Source organism: Panicum virgatum, chromosome 1N (assembly GCF_016808335.1).
Source record: "Panicum virgatum strain AP13 chromosome 1N, P.virgatum_v5, whole genome shotgun sequence".
Taxonomy (NCBI): domain Eukaryota; kingdom Viridiplantae; phylum Streptophyta; class Magnoliopsida; order Poales; family Poaceae; genus Panicum; species Panicum virgatum.
The window spans coordinates 1,589,839-1,602,809 of NC_053145.1; the positions used below are offsets into that span (position 1 = coordinate 1,589,839).

Sequence of the window (12,971 nt, forward strand, 5' to 3'; positions counted from 1 at the left end):
ATTCTTTTTTCAAAAACCGAATTTCTCCAAAAACCGAGGAACCGATCCAATTGGTTCGGTTCTAACCGAACGCACAGGCCTACCGGGGCGGGATGGGGTTCGGTGAAATATTTTTGTTCGATCCTGGGTTGTGGTCTCAACGAGCTTGATTTTTTAAAATGCAAGACAATGATTAATTAAAATCTTTAATCTAAACAGTAATTATGGTCTCAACGAGCTCGATTTTTTAAAATGCAAGACAATGATTAATTAAAATCTTTAATCTAAACAGTAATTATTTAAAAAAACAAGTTGTGGCGGCTGTAGTGACTTACTCCCTAATTGGCATATGCGTTTAAATTCTAGTGCATATCTAGTAAAAACCGCCAAAAAATTGTAACTTCAAAGCTCCGTAAAAAATCCTACCATGTACCATCGCCTTTGTGAGATAGTACTAACTACAACATTCACATATTTCGAATACAAATACACAAAAGGACAAAACTAACATGTGTTTATCCTTGTCTCCATCAAACACTGAATTGTAAGTTTTATATCCAATAAAGAGGATAAAGTTTACTATTGGAATTTTGTGTGGAGTCATCATTTGACAACAACTATGGGTGGCTGATTTTTTTTCATAAAATTTTAAAATCAAATCTTACAAACATCTATCGCTGCCGGCTCATATTACGAGCCTGATTTCTTCAATAGTGTCGTTAAATTGCTTCAACTTACTAATTCATACCATACATGATGTATTTATGATTCAAATCAAACTTACAACAGGCATGTAGCCTTTGTTGCAACGTCCGTGCCTCACGGCTCTGGTCCCTGATGGCTGATGCGATCCACTCACTGTCAGACAGTGGTGAGCGCTCAGCTCTGTGGTACGCATGTACTGATGGACTGATGGTGTTACAAGCAACTTGTGCAGCACCTAAATAAAATCATCTAGTAGATACTAAATGAGGCTGTATGTATTTTTTAGAGACCTCTAAATATGCTTTCAACTCCTTCAACTCCACGAGTAATTCTTAATTCTGACTTATAATAGAGAACTCTAGATCCCTAGAGCTAGAGATCCTCTAAGAATGAATCTAAAAATGAAGGATGGAGGAGAGAATTTGGAAGCTTTTCCGAAATAAAGGATTGAGTTTTTGAAAATATATAAAGAATTGTGTAGAAGGTCTAGTGTGGAGTACATTTTTTTAGTTTAACCCTCTAAAATTAAGATGAGGATAATTTAGAGGGTTTGATGGTGGAGTTGTTCTGAGCACGTTATTATTTGGCCGTTTCTGAACAAAAGCTATACTCATTATAATCAGTGTAGGAGCAGAAAATGAAGCAATGCTGCTCCGTATCAGTATCGGAGCAGAAAATTAAGCTTCAATTAATAACTCATTTTAATCAACACTGTTAATTATACGGGACTCGTTTATTGATTGATCCCCTTGGTTGGACATGAACAATTGACTGGTAGAGAAAATGATCAAGCGAGGTATTGGAGGAGATGGTTGTAGCTGCCGTAGTGGTCCTCTACCGCGGCCTGCGCCTGCGCATCGACGCCGTCGAGCTTGACGTCCACGCCCTCGAGCTTGACGTCCACGCCCTCGAGCTTGGCGTCGGCGCCGCCGCTCCCCACCGGCGGCGCCGACGACCACACGCCGTAGGACTCCCGCGTCACCTCCAGCAGCGAGTCCCTCACCCTGTCCGCCTGCACCGACACCTCGTTGTCCCGTCTCTGCAACCAACAAGCCAACGTTCTTGAGCTCGCGGCATCATCAATGGCGGCATCATCGATGGTAGGTGATGCGTACGACGACGCGGAAGACGTTGAGGACAAGGGTCTTGTAGGAGGTGACGTTGACGTTGGTGACCTCGAGGCCCAGCGCGTTGACGGCGTCCATGAGCCGGACGAAGCGCCCGGGCTTGTGCTCGCACAGCACCTGCAGGAAGAACTCGTTCGCCTCCACCTGCCGCACCTCCACCTGCGGCTCCATGTCGTGCCCCTTGTCCTCCTCCGCCGCCGCCCGGGGCCTCTTGCTCCCGGCCAGCGGCGCCGCCGGCTGGTGCAGGCTCGTGCGCGGCGAGTCGTCGTTCTCCAGACCCACCAGGCTCGCCGGCGGCGGGTGGTCCAGGAGCACGTCGGGGACGCCGTCCGCCGGGTCCTCCAGCTCGTCCTGCAGCGCCTTCACCTGATTCTGCAGCCCCACGATGTAGTCGATCGCGTCCCCAAGAATCGACGCGCGATCCATCTGCTCAATGCCCAGGATCATCAATTCCTCGCCGCCAACAATAATGATCCATTAAAAAAGAAGCATGCGTCCATGGCGATCGATACGAACCTTGGTGATGTTCGGGACGAGCGACCTGAGCTTGTAGAGCCGGTCGTTGAGCTTCTTCCTCCGCCTCCGCTCCGCCACCAGGTTCTTGCACTGCTGCCGCTTGCCGCCGCCGCCCCGCCCCTGCGCGTCGCCGTCGCCGTCGTCCTCGGGGTCCCCCTGGATGTCGCTCCCTTCGGACCCCGAGTCCGCGCCTCCAGCGCGCGCGGCAGCGCCGTGCAGCTGCTGCGGCTGCTCCTGCTGCACCGCCACCACCGACGGCTCGCTCCCGGCCGCCGCGGCGTACTGCCACCCCGCCGCCGCCGCGTCGTCGACCACCCCCGGCGCCGCCGCCAGGAACGAGTCCGCCGCGACGTCGCCCGCGGCGTCGAACAGGTTGAGCGACGGCACCGCCGCGTACATCCGCTGCGGGTCCGCCGCGGCGCCGTCCCACGCGAAGCCCGGCGCCTCCGGCCACGAGTGCACGACGCCGCCCTCGTTCCCCTCGCCGTCGCCCGCCCTCGCCGGCACCCCGCACTGCGCCATGACCAGCTCCGCCATCTGCTCCTCCTCCGCCATCTGCGCACGCACGCACGCCGCGGCGCACCGGCATTATAAGAAGAGTCACTGTCAGCTGTGTCATGTGTTGGGGTGCGCCTGCGCATCCAAATGCAAAGGCTGTGGCTGTTGCGTGCGGTTCCCCGCGACATCTCGGCCGCCGTCGCTGCCTCACGCTGAAGCTGTGTGCTCTTACAACTCTCTAACTACCTTTAGCCTAACTGAAACTGATCGCCCCCACAAAAAAAAAAGTACTGAACTTCTGATGGCGGCAAGAAATCTTTTTTTTTTTCGAAAGACATGGCGGCAAGAAATCAAGGCCTATGTTCAGTCGTCGCTTACGTATCTGGCGGCGAAGAGCTCGACGAGGCCGCCGGCGACCGGCACCAGCAGCCGCGTCCTCGGGCCGCCGGATGCGTGCTCCTGCATCATGTCATGGGTTCAATGGTTGATCAGGAGGCAGTTCGATGCTTAGGCCTTAGTCAGTGGAGGTTGAATACGAGCTGTGCTTACGCTGGAGTAACTTGCTGGGAGCTCTGACACGCAGCTGGTCTGCCAGATCGGCTGGTTGGACAGCATTGCCTCGGCGTGCATCCTGATCGATGCAAAACAGCAAGGATTAGTTTTTTTTAAAAAAAAAGAACTTGCAATCTATCCTTGCTTCCTGAGTAAGAATTGATTTGGGAAGTAGAACAGCTAGAAAGAAAGGCTGTGTGTGAATTACCCTGCAGATGAGGAATCCAGAGGGATTGATGAAGGCAGCTCACCAAGTGCAGAAATCTGTGCCTCAAACTCGCTACTGCAGCAGAACCCAGTCATCTCCAAGAACCTGCACACAGTTCGTTTCCAGGAAATGTCTGAGTATAGGGAGGAAGATCACAGTCAGATGACGAAGCTACCTCTGGTCAGGAGAGAGCCTCCAGTAGATGCAGTAGTCCCAGGCGTCTGCACCAACAAGGGGCCTCAACGCAGACTCCACGCTGGCGCCTCCATCGCCGGCAGCGGCAGCCATGCACCGGTGATCTCCACCTTCCATGGCACTGAGCACCAGTGATCACCTAGTCCTAGGAGTGGCTACGGGCACATCGAAGCAAGAAGCCATGTAAATGTAAGCATCAGTTGCAGCATGCGCGAGTGTCGCTTTCATGCTGTCAGGAATCAGGTTTTTTATTTTTTTGAACGAACAGTCAGGAATCAGGATAGGATCTGTTGATGTCATGGTGTGAAGAAAGGCTGCAAGAAACTTCAGGCCATGGATGATTCATGCAAGGGTACAATCTGACCCGATGGACCTGTTCATGTGCTCTGTATCATGTATCATCACTACTTTATGCTGCTACATATATGAACACAAACAGAATCAGACTTGCGAAATGAAATAAAATCAGCCCAGTCATCTGAACCTTCATATCTGAACTCTAAACTGAAGCAGTCTATAAGTAACTGTAACTTGTATGTACAAGCAAAGGTGAATAATTCCATGTGATTCACCTGGATGATGATGTCTAGAGTCCTGCCAAGGTAATATGTGGCAACAATAAGCAGAGAGAAGAAAAGCTACCTTTCTTGCTTCCAGGTGACCTCCCCTCTGAAGGCAGTGACGAAATCCGGTAATGATTCAGCAGAGGGGGAGAAGTGAATCAGCTGAAAGCTATTGCTAACTGAAGAATCATTTCTATTGCAGGACAGTTGCATCATGAATGCCAGTGCGAGTACCACCGTATATATAGTCACTCGCAGCCCCACCTGTCTCTTCTCTGAATTACCCTTAACCTCTTCCGTAAAGCAGATTTGTTCACTGAAACCGTGGGATTAACTGAAAGCAAACCATGTCTTACTCGATTAGCACACCTGTATCTATATTATAAAGATCCATAAAAATTGAAATTTTTCTCACCAAGACTAGCTCTCATACCCACCTCACAACCCAACGCTTTTAGCCCACCTGAAAGCAAAATTGTTCGACCAAAAACGGAGGCAGACGGATTGGCGTCGCTGGCCCCGTGCAATTCCGACGCCGCCTCCCGTCCACTCCCATTTTTTTTTCACCACGCCTCCACATACCCGCCCTTTACCTGTTTTATCATTGGTCGTGATCATCGCGGGCCCTCAGCGCCGTAATCATCGCGAGTTTCCCCGGCGCGGCGCGCGGACGCATCGCGGTCCCTCCCCGCCGTAATCATCGGCGCCGTAATCATCGCGGACGCATCGCGAGTTTCCCTCAGCGCGGTGCACTCGATCACCTGGTTTTTCGCCGTGGCGGTGAGCGAGCCCGAGACGTTCAGGCCGCGGTGGCGACGGCGGCCGCGGCTCAAGCAGGCGCGTGCCGTGGGAGCGGCGGGGGGCGCCGCTGGCCGTGGGCCAAGTGCGGCTCGGGCGGGCGCGTCGCGCACCGGGGCGAAGGCTGGTCCGGCTCCGGCAGCCGGCGGCGGGAAGCTCATGGGCCGCGAGGCCAGCACGGCTCGGCCGGGCGCGTTGTGCGACCGCCGACAGCCTCCGCGGCTCCGTCAAGGAAGTGCTCCCGTCTCCCCGGATCTCCGCCTCCGAGCCCCCGCCCCTCTTCGACGGTACAACCAGGTAGGCTTTGTTTCCACAGTTCCTCTTGTGCGCAGAAACAGATCAGGATGCAAAATTTTAATCCATTTTTTTCGGACCCGTGAAGGTTGTATGTTGCGTACCACTGCCCGTACGCGCAGCGAGCTTGGATTGCCAGGACTACAAGGTACCACCATATCCACTGTTCTTTGATTTGTTGAAGCAGTCTTCGTGTAGCGGGGAGTTCTTGTGTCGTGATGAAAAAAATGAAGATAAATCATTTTTCTGTTCCCTTCTTCTGTGCAGGGTTTGCAGGACAACATCAAGATAGTTGCAATCGATGTTGCTGACAGGCCAGCATGGTACAAGGAGAAGGATGATCCAGAGAACAAGGTGTGCTTGGTTAATCTGTTCGTCCTTCCCTAGAGCACAACAACCAGGTGAAAAGGAGAGAGCTTGGATTTGGTTATTTACATTTTACATTGATAGCAATTTCGAAGGCCCTTATTGCTTCCTGATGTATGACATATATTGGATTAAGATCCCCGTTATGCTTGCAGTAGTTTTGTAGGTTCGTTAATGTCTGAATTCTCTTCGCAGGATCCTGCAAAGAAGCAGTTCGCTGAGGCGCTGCTTGCTTTTACCGATGCTTTTAACATAGCAATACTCATCTATAGTCTCTAAGGAAGATGTGTCCGACGAAACTGGTAACAAAATAGTTCGCGTGTTTGACTTGTTTGAAAATGTTTTTATGTTGTATAATATGCTAATTTTCACATGCGGATCCTTGATTCCAGTTGCTGCTCTGGATAAAATAGAAGAGGCCTAGGGGAAATATAACGACGGACCATTCCTCCTCGGTCATTTCAGTCTGGTATGTGACTGAACACAAGGAACAATTCCTCCCTGCAGTTTGGTTCAAAGTCAATTCTTTGATAGAGTTGTGGACCACAGTTGACATGTGGTATTGTCGTGATTCCTTGCAGGTGGACATAGCATATGTGCCATTTATCGGAAGGTTTCAGATATTCTTTCAAAACATTAAGAACTACGACATCAAAAAGGGCAGACCCAACCTGCAGAAGTTTATTGAGGTAATTCTGACTGATGGATGCTAAATTAGGCTAAGTTTTATGTCAGTGGTACATTCACAGTGGTCATTTCTTCTTCTGTCAAGGCCCAAGGCAGTATGGCTCAAAATGGCAGCTGTTCACATTCTCTTGAGTTTGCTCCATTATAACAGGGCTCTATCTGCCAACAAGTGATATTGATGTAAGCATTTTCATTTTCTCTTCTCAATATATGTGACCATTGCCAATCCACAGCTGGAATAATTGTGAAACTGTAGATTTTGCCATGTTATAATGGAGCAAACATTGATATATACTACCTGAACCCTTCCCTCTGCGCATCCATTTTTTGCAGTTTCAAGCCTAGATTACTACTTTCAAATAGAGTCATTTTAGTATTCCCTGTGGGTTGCTACATTCTTCGGGTGGGTCTGAGCAAATTATGAGTTGGGATGGGAAGAGCTGACTTTTCTGCATTCAGTTTTTTCCAGGGAACAAGGTTACCATGGATGAAGCATTAGCACGGGCAAGCTACTATTTCTTATAATTGATCTTTCCTTACTATCTTGTTTGCTCTATCTTGTTGCAGTTCTTGGAAGCTTTCTTGCAGGACTGAACAAAATTATTGCTGATCAGTAGTATCCGAATACCATGTGTATGAGTTCTTTAGGGTGAGCTTTTGTATCCGAATACCAGATGGTATACAGCTAATTATCTTGCATCACTGTATCGTTAGCACAGGCAAGTAGCTTGCGTATTTTATATATATCATTTGCATCTTACAAGTTGGCCGATTACCATAAGAAATATCAACTTTTGGTTTAGTTGGGTGATTATATGATGTCACCATAGCGTTAGCACAGGTAATAAATTTGATTTTTCTCTATAAATGCGGTTGTGTCATCAACATGATAACTCTATGTTACATATTCTTTGTGTGAAATATATATTTCTTATTTTGAACTATGAATCATATGTTATTTTTTGTATGTCTGAAATGCACCCGTAGCGTTAGCACGGGCTCCTGTTGAAGTGTGGGCTATGACAAATAACCCCATGATGGTACTACTTTCTTTTCTTATATTTATGCAATTATCGACTTGTTCTTCTCAGAAAATGCAAAGCTTACAACATTGACTGTTACAAGCAGCAATTGGTTTGTGCTAAAAGCTATTCTTCAAGATGATAATGAGAATCAAAAGTTAGTTTAGCCCAAAATATAAGTTCAACTATAGTCTGCCATAAAGAAAGCTGCAGTTATAGTTACTCTTCCAATGTAACCTGCGATGTGCTCACTCTGTTTGTCTGAAAAATAACAATGCTGGTTGCATAAAATGGAGCAGTGCAAACACAGCATCTCATGTATAGCTAATGTTGCTGTAAATTTCATGGTCTAGAGGGTAGCTAATGTTCCTACTATTCTGGATCCATGTTATCTAGTCGTCCGACTAATCGCGATTAGTCGGGCTTATCGGTCCGGGGACCTCGATAAGGGACACCGAGTAGGTCTGAGCGACTAGTTTTCTAGTCGTCCGACTAATCGCGATTAGTCGCACCGATCAGGTTGAAAAACAATCAGACTTGGGGTTTTTTTGTGGGCTGTTTGAGTTATATGGGCCTCGGCCGGTAGTGGGCTGGTGAGGTGGCCCATTAGGTTTTTGGTATATAGAAGAGATAGAGCAGCTCCCAGCTCACCACGAGCCGTCCGCCCGCTCCAGACCACGAGCGCCGTTCGCCCGCCAAATCGCCAAATCCGCGCCAAAATCGCGCCGCGCCGTGGACCGCCGCCGCCTGCTGCACGTCTGCCGGCGCAGCTGCGGCCTGCTGCTGCTGTCGCGGCAGGACCCGGCGGCCGGCGACCCTCTTCCTTCCGCTTCCCGCCTCCGCCTCCACCTCCGCCAGGCCTTGGGCGCCGGCGTTCCGCAAGGCTGCCACCAGCAGCAGCACTTGAAGATGACCTCCTCTTCCTCCGACGGTAAATGTCATGCTTCTTCTCTGTGCTCTCCCCTCCCCTGCTTTACTGTCTGCTCATGCTTCTTCTCTGTGCTCTCCCCTCCCCTGCTTTACTGTCTGCCTGCTCATGCTCGAATATGGACTATGGGACAGGAATATAGAGTTCTGGACAGTTCACAAATCATCTCACATTAAGTCAAAAATCGACCGTCATTGTTGCCTTCATGCTTGCTTGACATTAAGTAATATATAGCATATATATCATATCGGTCATGGGACACATATGACGACTATAAGACGACTAGGGATCGACTAGGCTCGACTAATCGGCCTGATCGACGACTAATCGCGACTAGTCGTCTGATCGGTCCCATGGCGACTAGGTCCGACTAGACGATTTGAAAACATGGTTCTGGATGCATACTATGCATGGCAAATGATGATCAAGGTCTGTCCACATGCCAACGGGTACTCTCAAGGTTTGTAAGGTGGCTGAAGAACGTCAAGGTGAGGACATGAACATCATGCCGTAGATGTTGCAAGCTCGAGGAGGACATTTGTTTTCTGTGGTTCTCTCTCTCTTTAGTGAGTGTTCTCTCTCTCTTTCTTTATAATCCTCTTTCTTGTACAGTACTGAACAATATAAATTTTCTTTTTGTTATTCAGTTCAAGAGAGTATTTCTTTTTGTACAAGATAATAATTTATTTGACCTCAGTTTATCATTTCCTTGCCAAAAAATCATTTGCAGAAACCTATCACAATTTACTACTATTTTTTTGGATCAGCTTTGTACCCTGTGATCTGATCCCGTTGCTTCTTAGAAAGGCAAACTGTGCTACTATTTGTGTGATTTTTTTCCCTTGTATACCAGACTGAAGGTAGGTCACCCTTCTCTGGCTTTCAGCTCTCTAGGCTTGTCAGCTTCACAGCTCTTGATGCATGAAAACAATGGCAGCTTCACAGCGGATTATAGGCTGTTTGGAAATGTTTATGCGAACACTTAAAAATCAGAATGCATATACTCCTGTTTTCTAAAAATGTGTAGGTTAGTGGAGTGAGATATCTTTCTGAATCTTTAATTTGTCAAGATCTTTATTTGTGACCTCTACATTGGTACATCCATATCCATACTAGGTCAAGACACAGGACTATTTTTCGCAATATAGTATGATGAAAGTACATCGTTTTAAACATGCTACTACTAAAAAAAGAACTATATGCTCCTCTGTGAGAAAAATGAGGTGGAGTTTGAGCTGTATAAGGGTCCTATATATATTGCCACAACAATTATACAAGGTGGTATTTTAGTTCCACATTGGAAAAAGATTAAGTTCATGTTTAAAATATTCATGCTTCCAACTAAGTACAAGCACTCGAACAATTTCAGCTACTTGTAATTCTTTCATACATTAAAATGAGTCATATCACTAAGTTTATTATATTGAAATTTTATTTAATATCATATACCGCACGCTCGTGCCGCGCGGGCCAACTTACTAGTTGTTGTAAAGGTTGTTATGGGTAGGTCAGTTGCAAGAAAGGCGTGACCATGTTTTCCTCAATTGTTCCCCTAATTCCATGGATTTGGCTATACATATATACATATTCTGGTGTCTAATCTGTTAAGAAATAAGAACATGCAAATCTGCAATATTGATGACAGATGAGTTATCTGTCTTTTTTTTTCCACAAACAGATTTCTTTTAGATTAAGGAAATAAGTCCGGACTCAGCATTTTACAAACAGATGACGCCAGATACGCCAGCTGCACTGTAGCAATTGTGAGGCAACCTACACAGAACTCCACAATGTTCAGAAAATTGTTGTGGCACCTCTGAACAACATGCAGAATTTGTTTCTGGAGGTAATTCAGTTGTTACTTACTAGATGGGCACGTACATGTGGCACATCTGAACAACATGCACAAGATTCGATCCAAACAGATACATGGGCACGTAGCGCTATGCTGCTATGTAAAGACTGAGGAATATGCTTAAGCAAAATTGTGAGATGGTGAAAAATAATTTCAGAGGAACAAAGGCACTTATTCTCCAATTGTACTCCGTCCCAAATTACTAGTCATTTTGTCTTTTCCAGATTCATAGGCTTTGTTATCCATCTAGACGGAGGGAGTGGCTCTTTCTGAAATTTGTACATGTTCAAGCCTGAGCTATACATCTAGATTCATAAGTACTATGACGAAATTGTAAACAAAATACCAAACTGAATTCTTTTTGGAACAAAATACCAAACTGAATTCTGAGATTTGCACTAAATAAATCTGGAATGCTCTTACTGAGTGCATGAACATGAACGAAACAAAAACCTGCATTGCGGCAGAAGCGGCAGAATTAGTACCCACTTACAGTGCTTGACACATAGACAGACTGAGAGGTTTGTGCACCTGGTAGTTGCAATGCTATGATCTGACACATAGACATTCCATATTCTGCAGTCTGCACTGTCGCAATTGTGGGGCAAGGTAGATAGAGTTTCAGAATATTCAGAAATTCAGAAGTGTTGTGATACACTGATGCATCTGAAGTTCTGAACAATATACAGATTTGTTAGAGTTGATATGAATCTTGAGCGGTTTGTTGTGGACGTAATGTAATTGTCACCTGCCCATGGTAACAAGGCAACCTGCATAATCTAAGGGCAAAAAGAAATTGCAGCAGCATGTTGTGTCAGTTGACAACTCCGTCAGGGACGCGAGAGCAGCGAAATTTGTTTGGACAACAGGACAAGGATCAAGTTCCTCACTGACGTTCTCTTGCATGAGACCGGAAGTTCCTCAATGTGGCAGGTGCGGTGGAGGTCGCCGTGGCGCGGTTCTCCTCGACGATCCCCGGCGGCGATGTCCGACTCGGGGTGGTCGGCATTCCATTCACCGTCCGGGGGTGGACGGTAACCGTCGCCATTCCCAATCGTTTACAGTGCCGGCACATGGCTTCAAGGCCTCCATCATCTCCTCGGCACCCGTCCGCGCGCGCGACACCGCCCTGCGCCGGATGGCCGCGACCGTCATTCAGCGGCCTCGTCCAAGAGCCCGTTGCCATGCATCGTCGGGGAGCTCGACCGTCCCGCGCGACGCACACGGATGGCGCCGGACGGCCGCGACTGTCACTCCGGCGACCCCGTCGAAGAGCTCCCTCGCCGTCGCAGGGCTGGAGCGTCCCGCGCCACGTACACGCAGGAGCCAGTGGCGCGCCACGCCGGGCGGGCGGTATGGTCGTATGGCTCCGTTGAGCGGGCGGGGACTCCCATCATTCACGACGCGCCGGCACGCCGTACCGGCTGGGCGAGTGCGGGAACGTGTGGTTCCGGTCTCCGGGCACGCAGAACGGCAACCGGCGCTCCCGGGCGCCTCCGCTGAGCTGCGCGCGACGACGGATGCCGGACTCCGTGGAGGACGGTGATTGAGTCCCCGTCCGGGGGTGGACGGTAAATGAAATGCCGTCCACCCCTTGGCCTTTCCAGGCCGTTGGATCAGCCTCCTACGGTCAGGATCGACGTGAGTACTTGCAGCAGCGTCAGGTCTCCACGGTCCTTGTGCGCTGGGCCGCCGTTCGCCTGGACAGGCGGCGTGGTTCGTCACCGTGAGCATGCGCACAATGCCAGGGCGAGAAGAGTGCGAGCTGCCCCCTAGCGCAGCCGGCGCCGGAGGTGGCCGTTGAGCCACGCTCTCGCGACGGAACACGGCGCGAACCATCATGCCGCGCCACGCACTCGCTGGCGCTGCATGGCCGGCACTTGCCGAGCTCAGCGTGACGGCGCTCCCAGAGATGCCAGCGACGACCAACGGCACGGAGCACGCGGGCGTCGTCGGAGCTGACGCCGAGGCCGAACCGCGCGGCCGCGAGCCCGCGACGGCGTCGCGATGAGCACGCGTACGTTGCCCCGGCCCCGCATCGCGCACGCTGGCGCCGAACCGCGCGACGCACGGCGTCGAGCCGGAACACGCTCGCCGCGCACCGTAACATGCCGCCGGGCCCCTCGCCGAGGATTGGGGGCAAACCTTTCGGAACGTAACTGCTCAGACAAACCGTTGTTCACCTTTTCGTCCTGCAGACTGCACATGGTAGTAGGTGAACCGCCGTTCAGAACTCCGGGCACCAAAAAATTCTGAAGTTTGCAGTTCTTTGACTCTGAACAGAACAGACACCAGCATTAGAAGATGAACATTCGTAGATATCGAACCGAGGATCTGAAAGGGGTATGAATGTGAATCTTTTGTTTTGGCTGACCTAGTTGGTTGAAATGGGCAGGGGGACAGGGCCTTTCTGGTCCCTTCTCATTGGGAGCACAGCAAACGCAAGGAGTGTCTATCCCTCACTTAGTGAAATATCACCTCTTATCACTCAATTTTTTGGACCACTAGATTAAAATCCAAAGACTCTCCTTCATCTTCTACCTCCCTTCATCTTCTCCCCTTCCACACCGACACACCACCCGCCGCCCAGCCCCCCCCCCCTAGCGCGCCCGCGCCAGCCCCTCCGGCAGCCGTCGCCCCTCCCAGCAATCCGAAACCCTAACCCGAACCCTAACCTC

At 49.4% G+C, this 12,971-nt stretch overlaps 1 protein-coding gene and 1 pseudogene across 1 annotated transcript; one reads left to right on the forward strand and one right to left on the reverse strand.

Annotated features, from left to right (window-relative positions):
- Window positions 1–1,398: 1,398 nt before the first annotated feature.
- Window positions 1,399–4,592, reverse strand: LOC120653895 (transcription factor TDR-like). The gene is made up of 7 exons (XM_039931571.1): window positions 3,761–4,592; window positions 3,586–3,690; window positions 3,376–3,456; window positions 3,204–3,297; window positions 2,328–2,882; window positions 1,800–2,237; window positions 1,399–1,723 (listed from the first exon to the last, which is right to left on the reverse strand). The coding sequence occupies exons 1-7, from the start codon at window positions 3,895–3,897 to the stop codon at window positions 1,472–1,474; spliced, it is 1,662 nt and encodes a 553-aa protein (XP_039787505.1). The 5' UTR covers window positions 3,898–4,592; the 3' UTR covers window positions 1,399–1,471.
- Window positions 4,593–4,867: 275 nt separating this feature from the next.
- Window positions 4,868–7,436, forward strand: LOC120654461 (annotated as a pseudogene).
- The last annotated feature ends 5,535 nt before the right edge of the window (window positions 7,437–12,971 follow it).

Coding starts and splice junctions, on each gene's coding strand:
- LOC120653895 (XM_039931571.1), bottom strand. CDS start 3,897: ATGGAAGGTGGAGATCACCGGTGCATGGCTGCCGCTGCCGGCGATGGA. Junction 2,883..3,203: donor AGCTCTTCGCCGCCAGATAC/GTAAGCGACGAC, acceptor GTGCGTGCGCAG/ATGGCGGAGGAGGAGCAGAT. Junction 2,238..2,327: donor TCGTCCCGAACATCACCAAG/GTTCGTATCGAT, acceptor GGCATTGAGCAG/ATGGATCGCGCGTCGATTCT.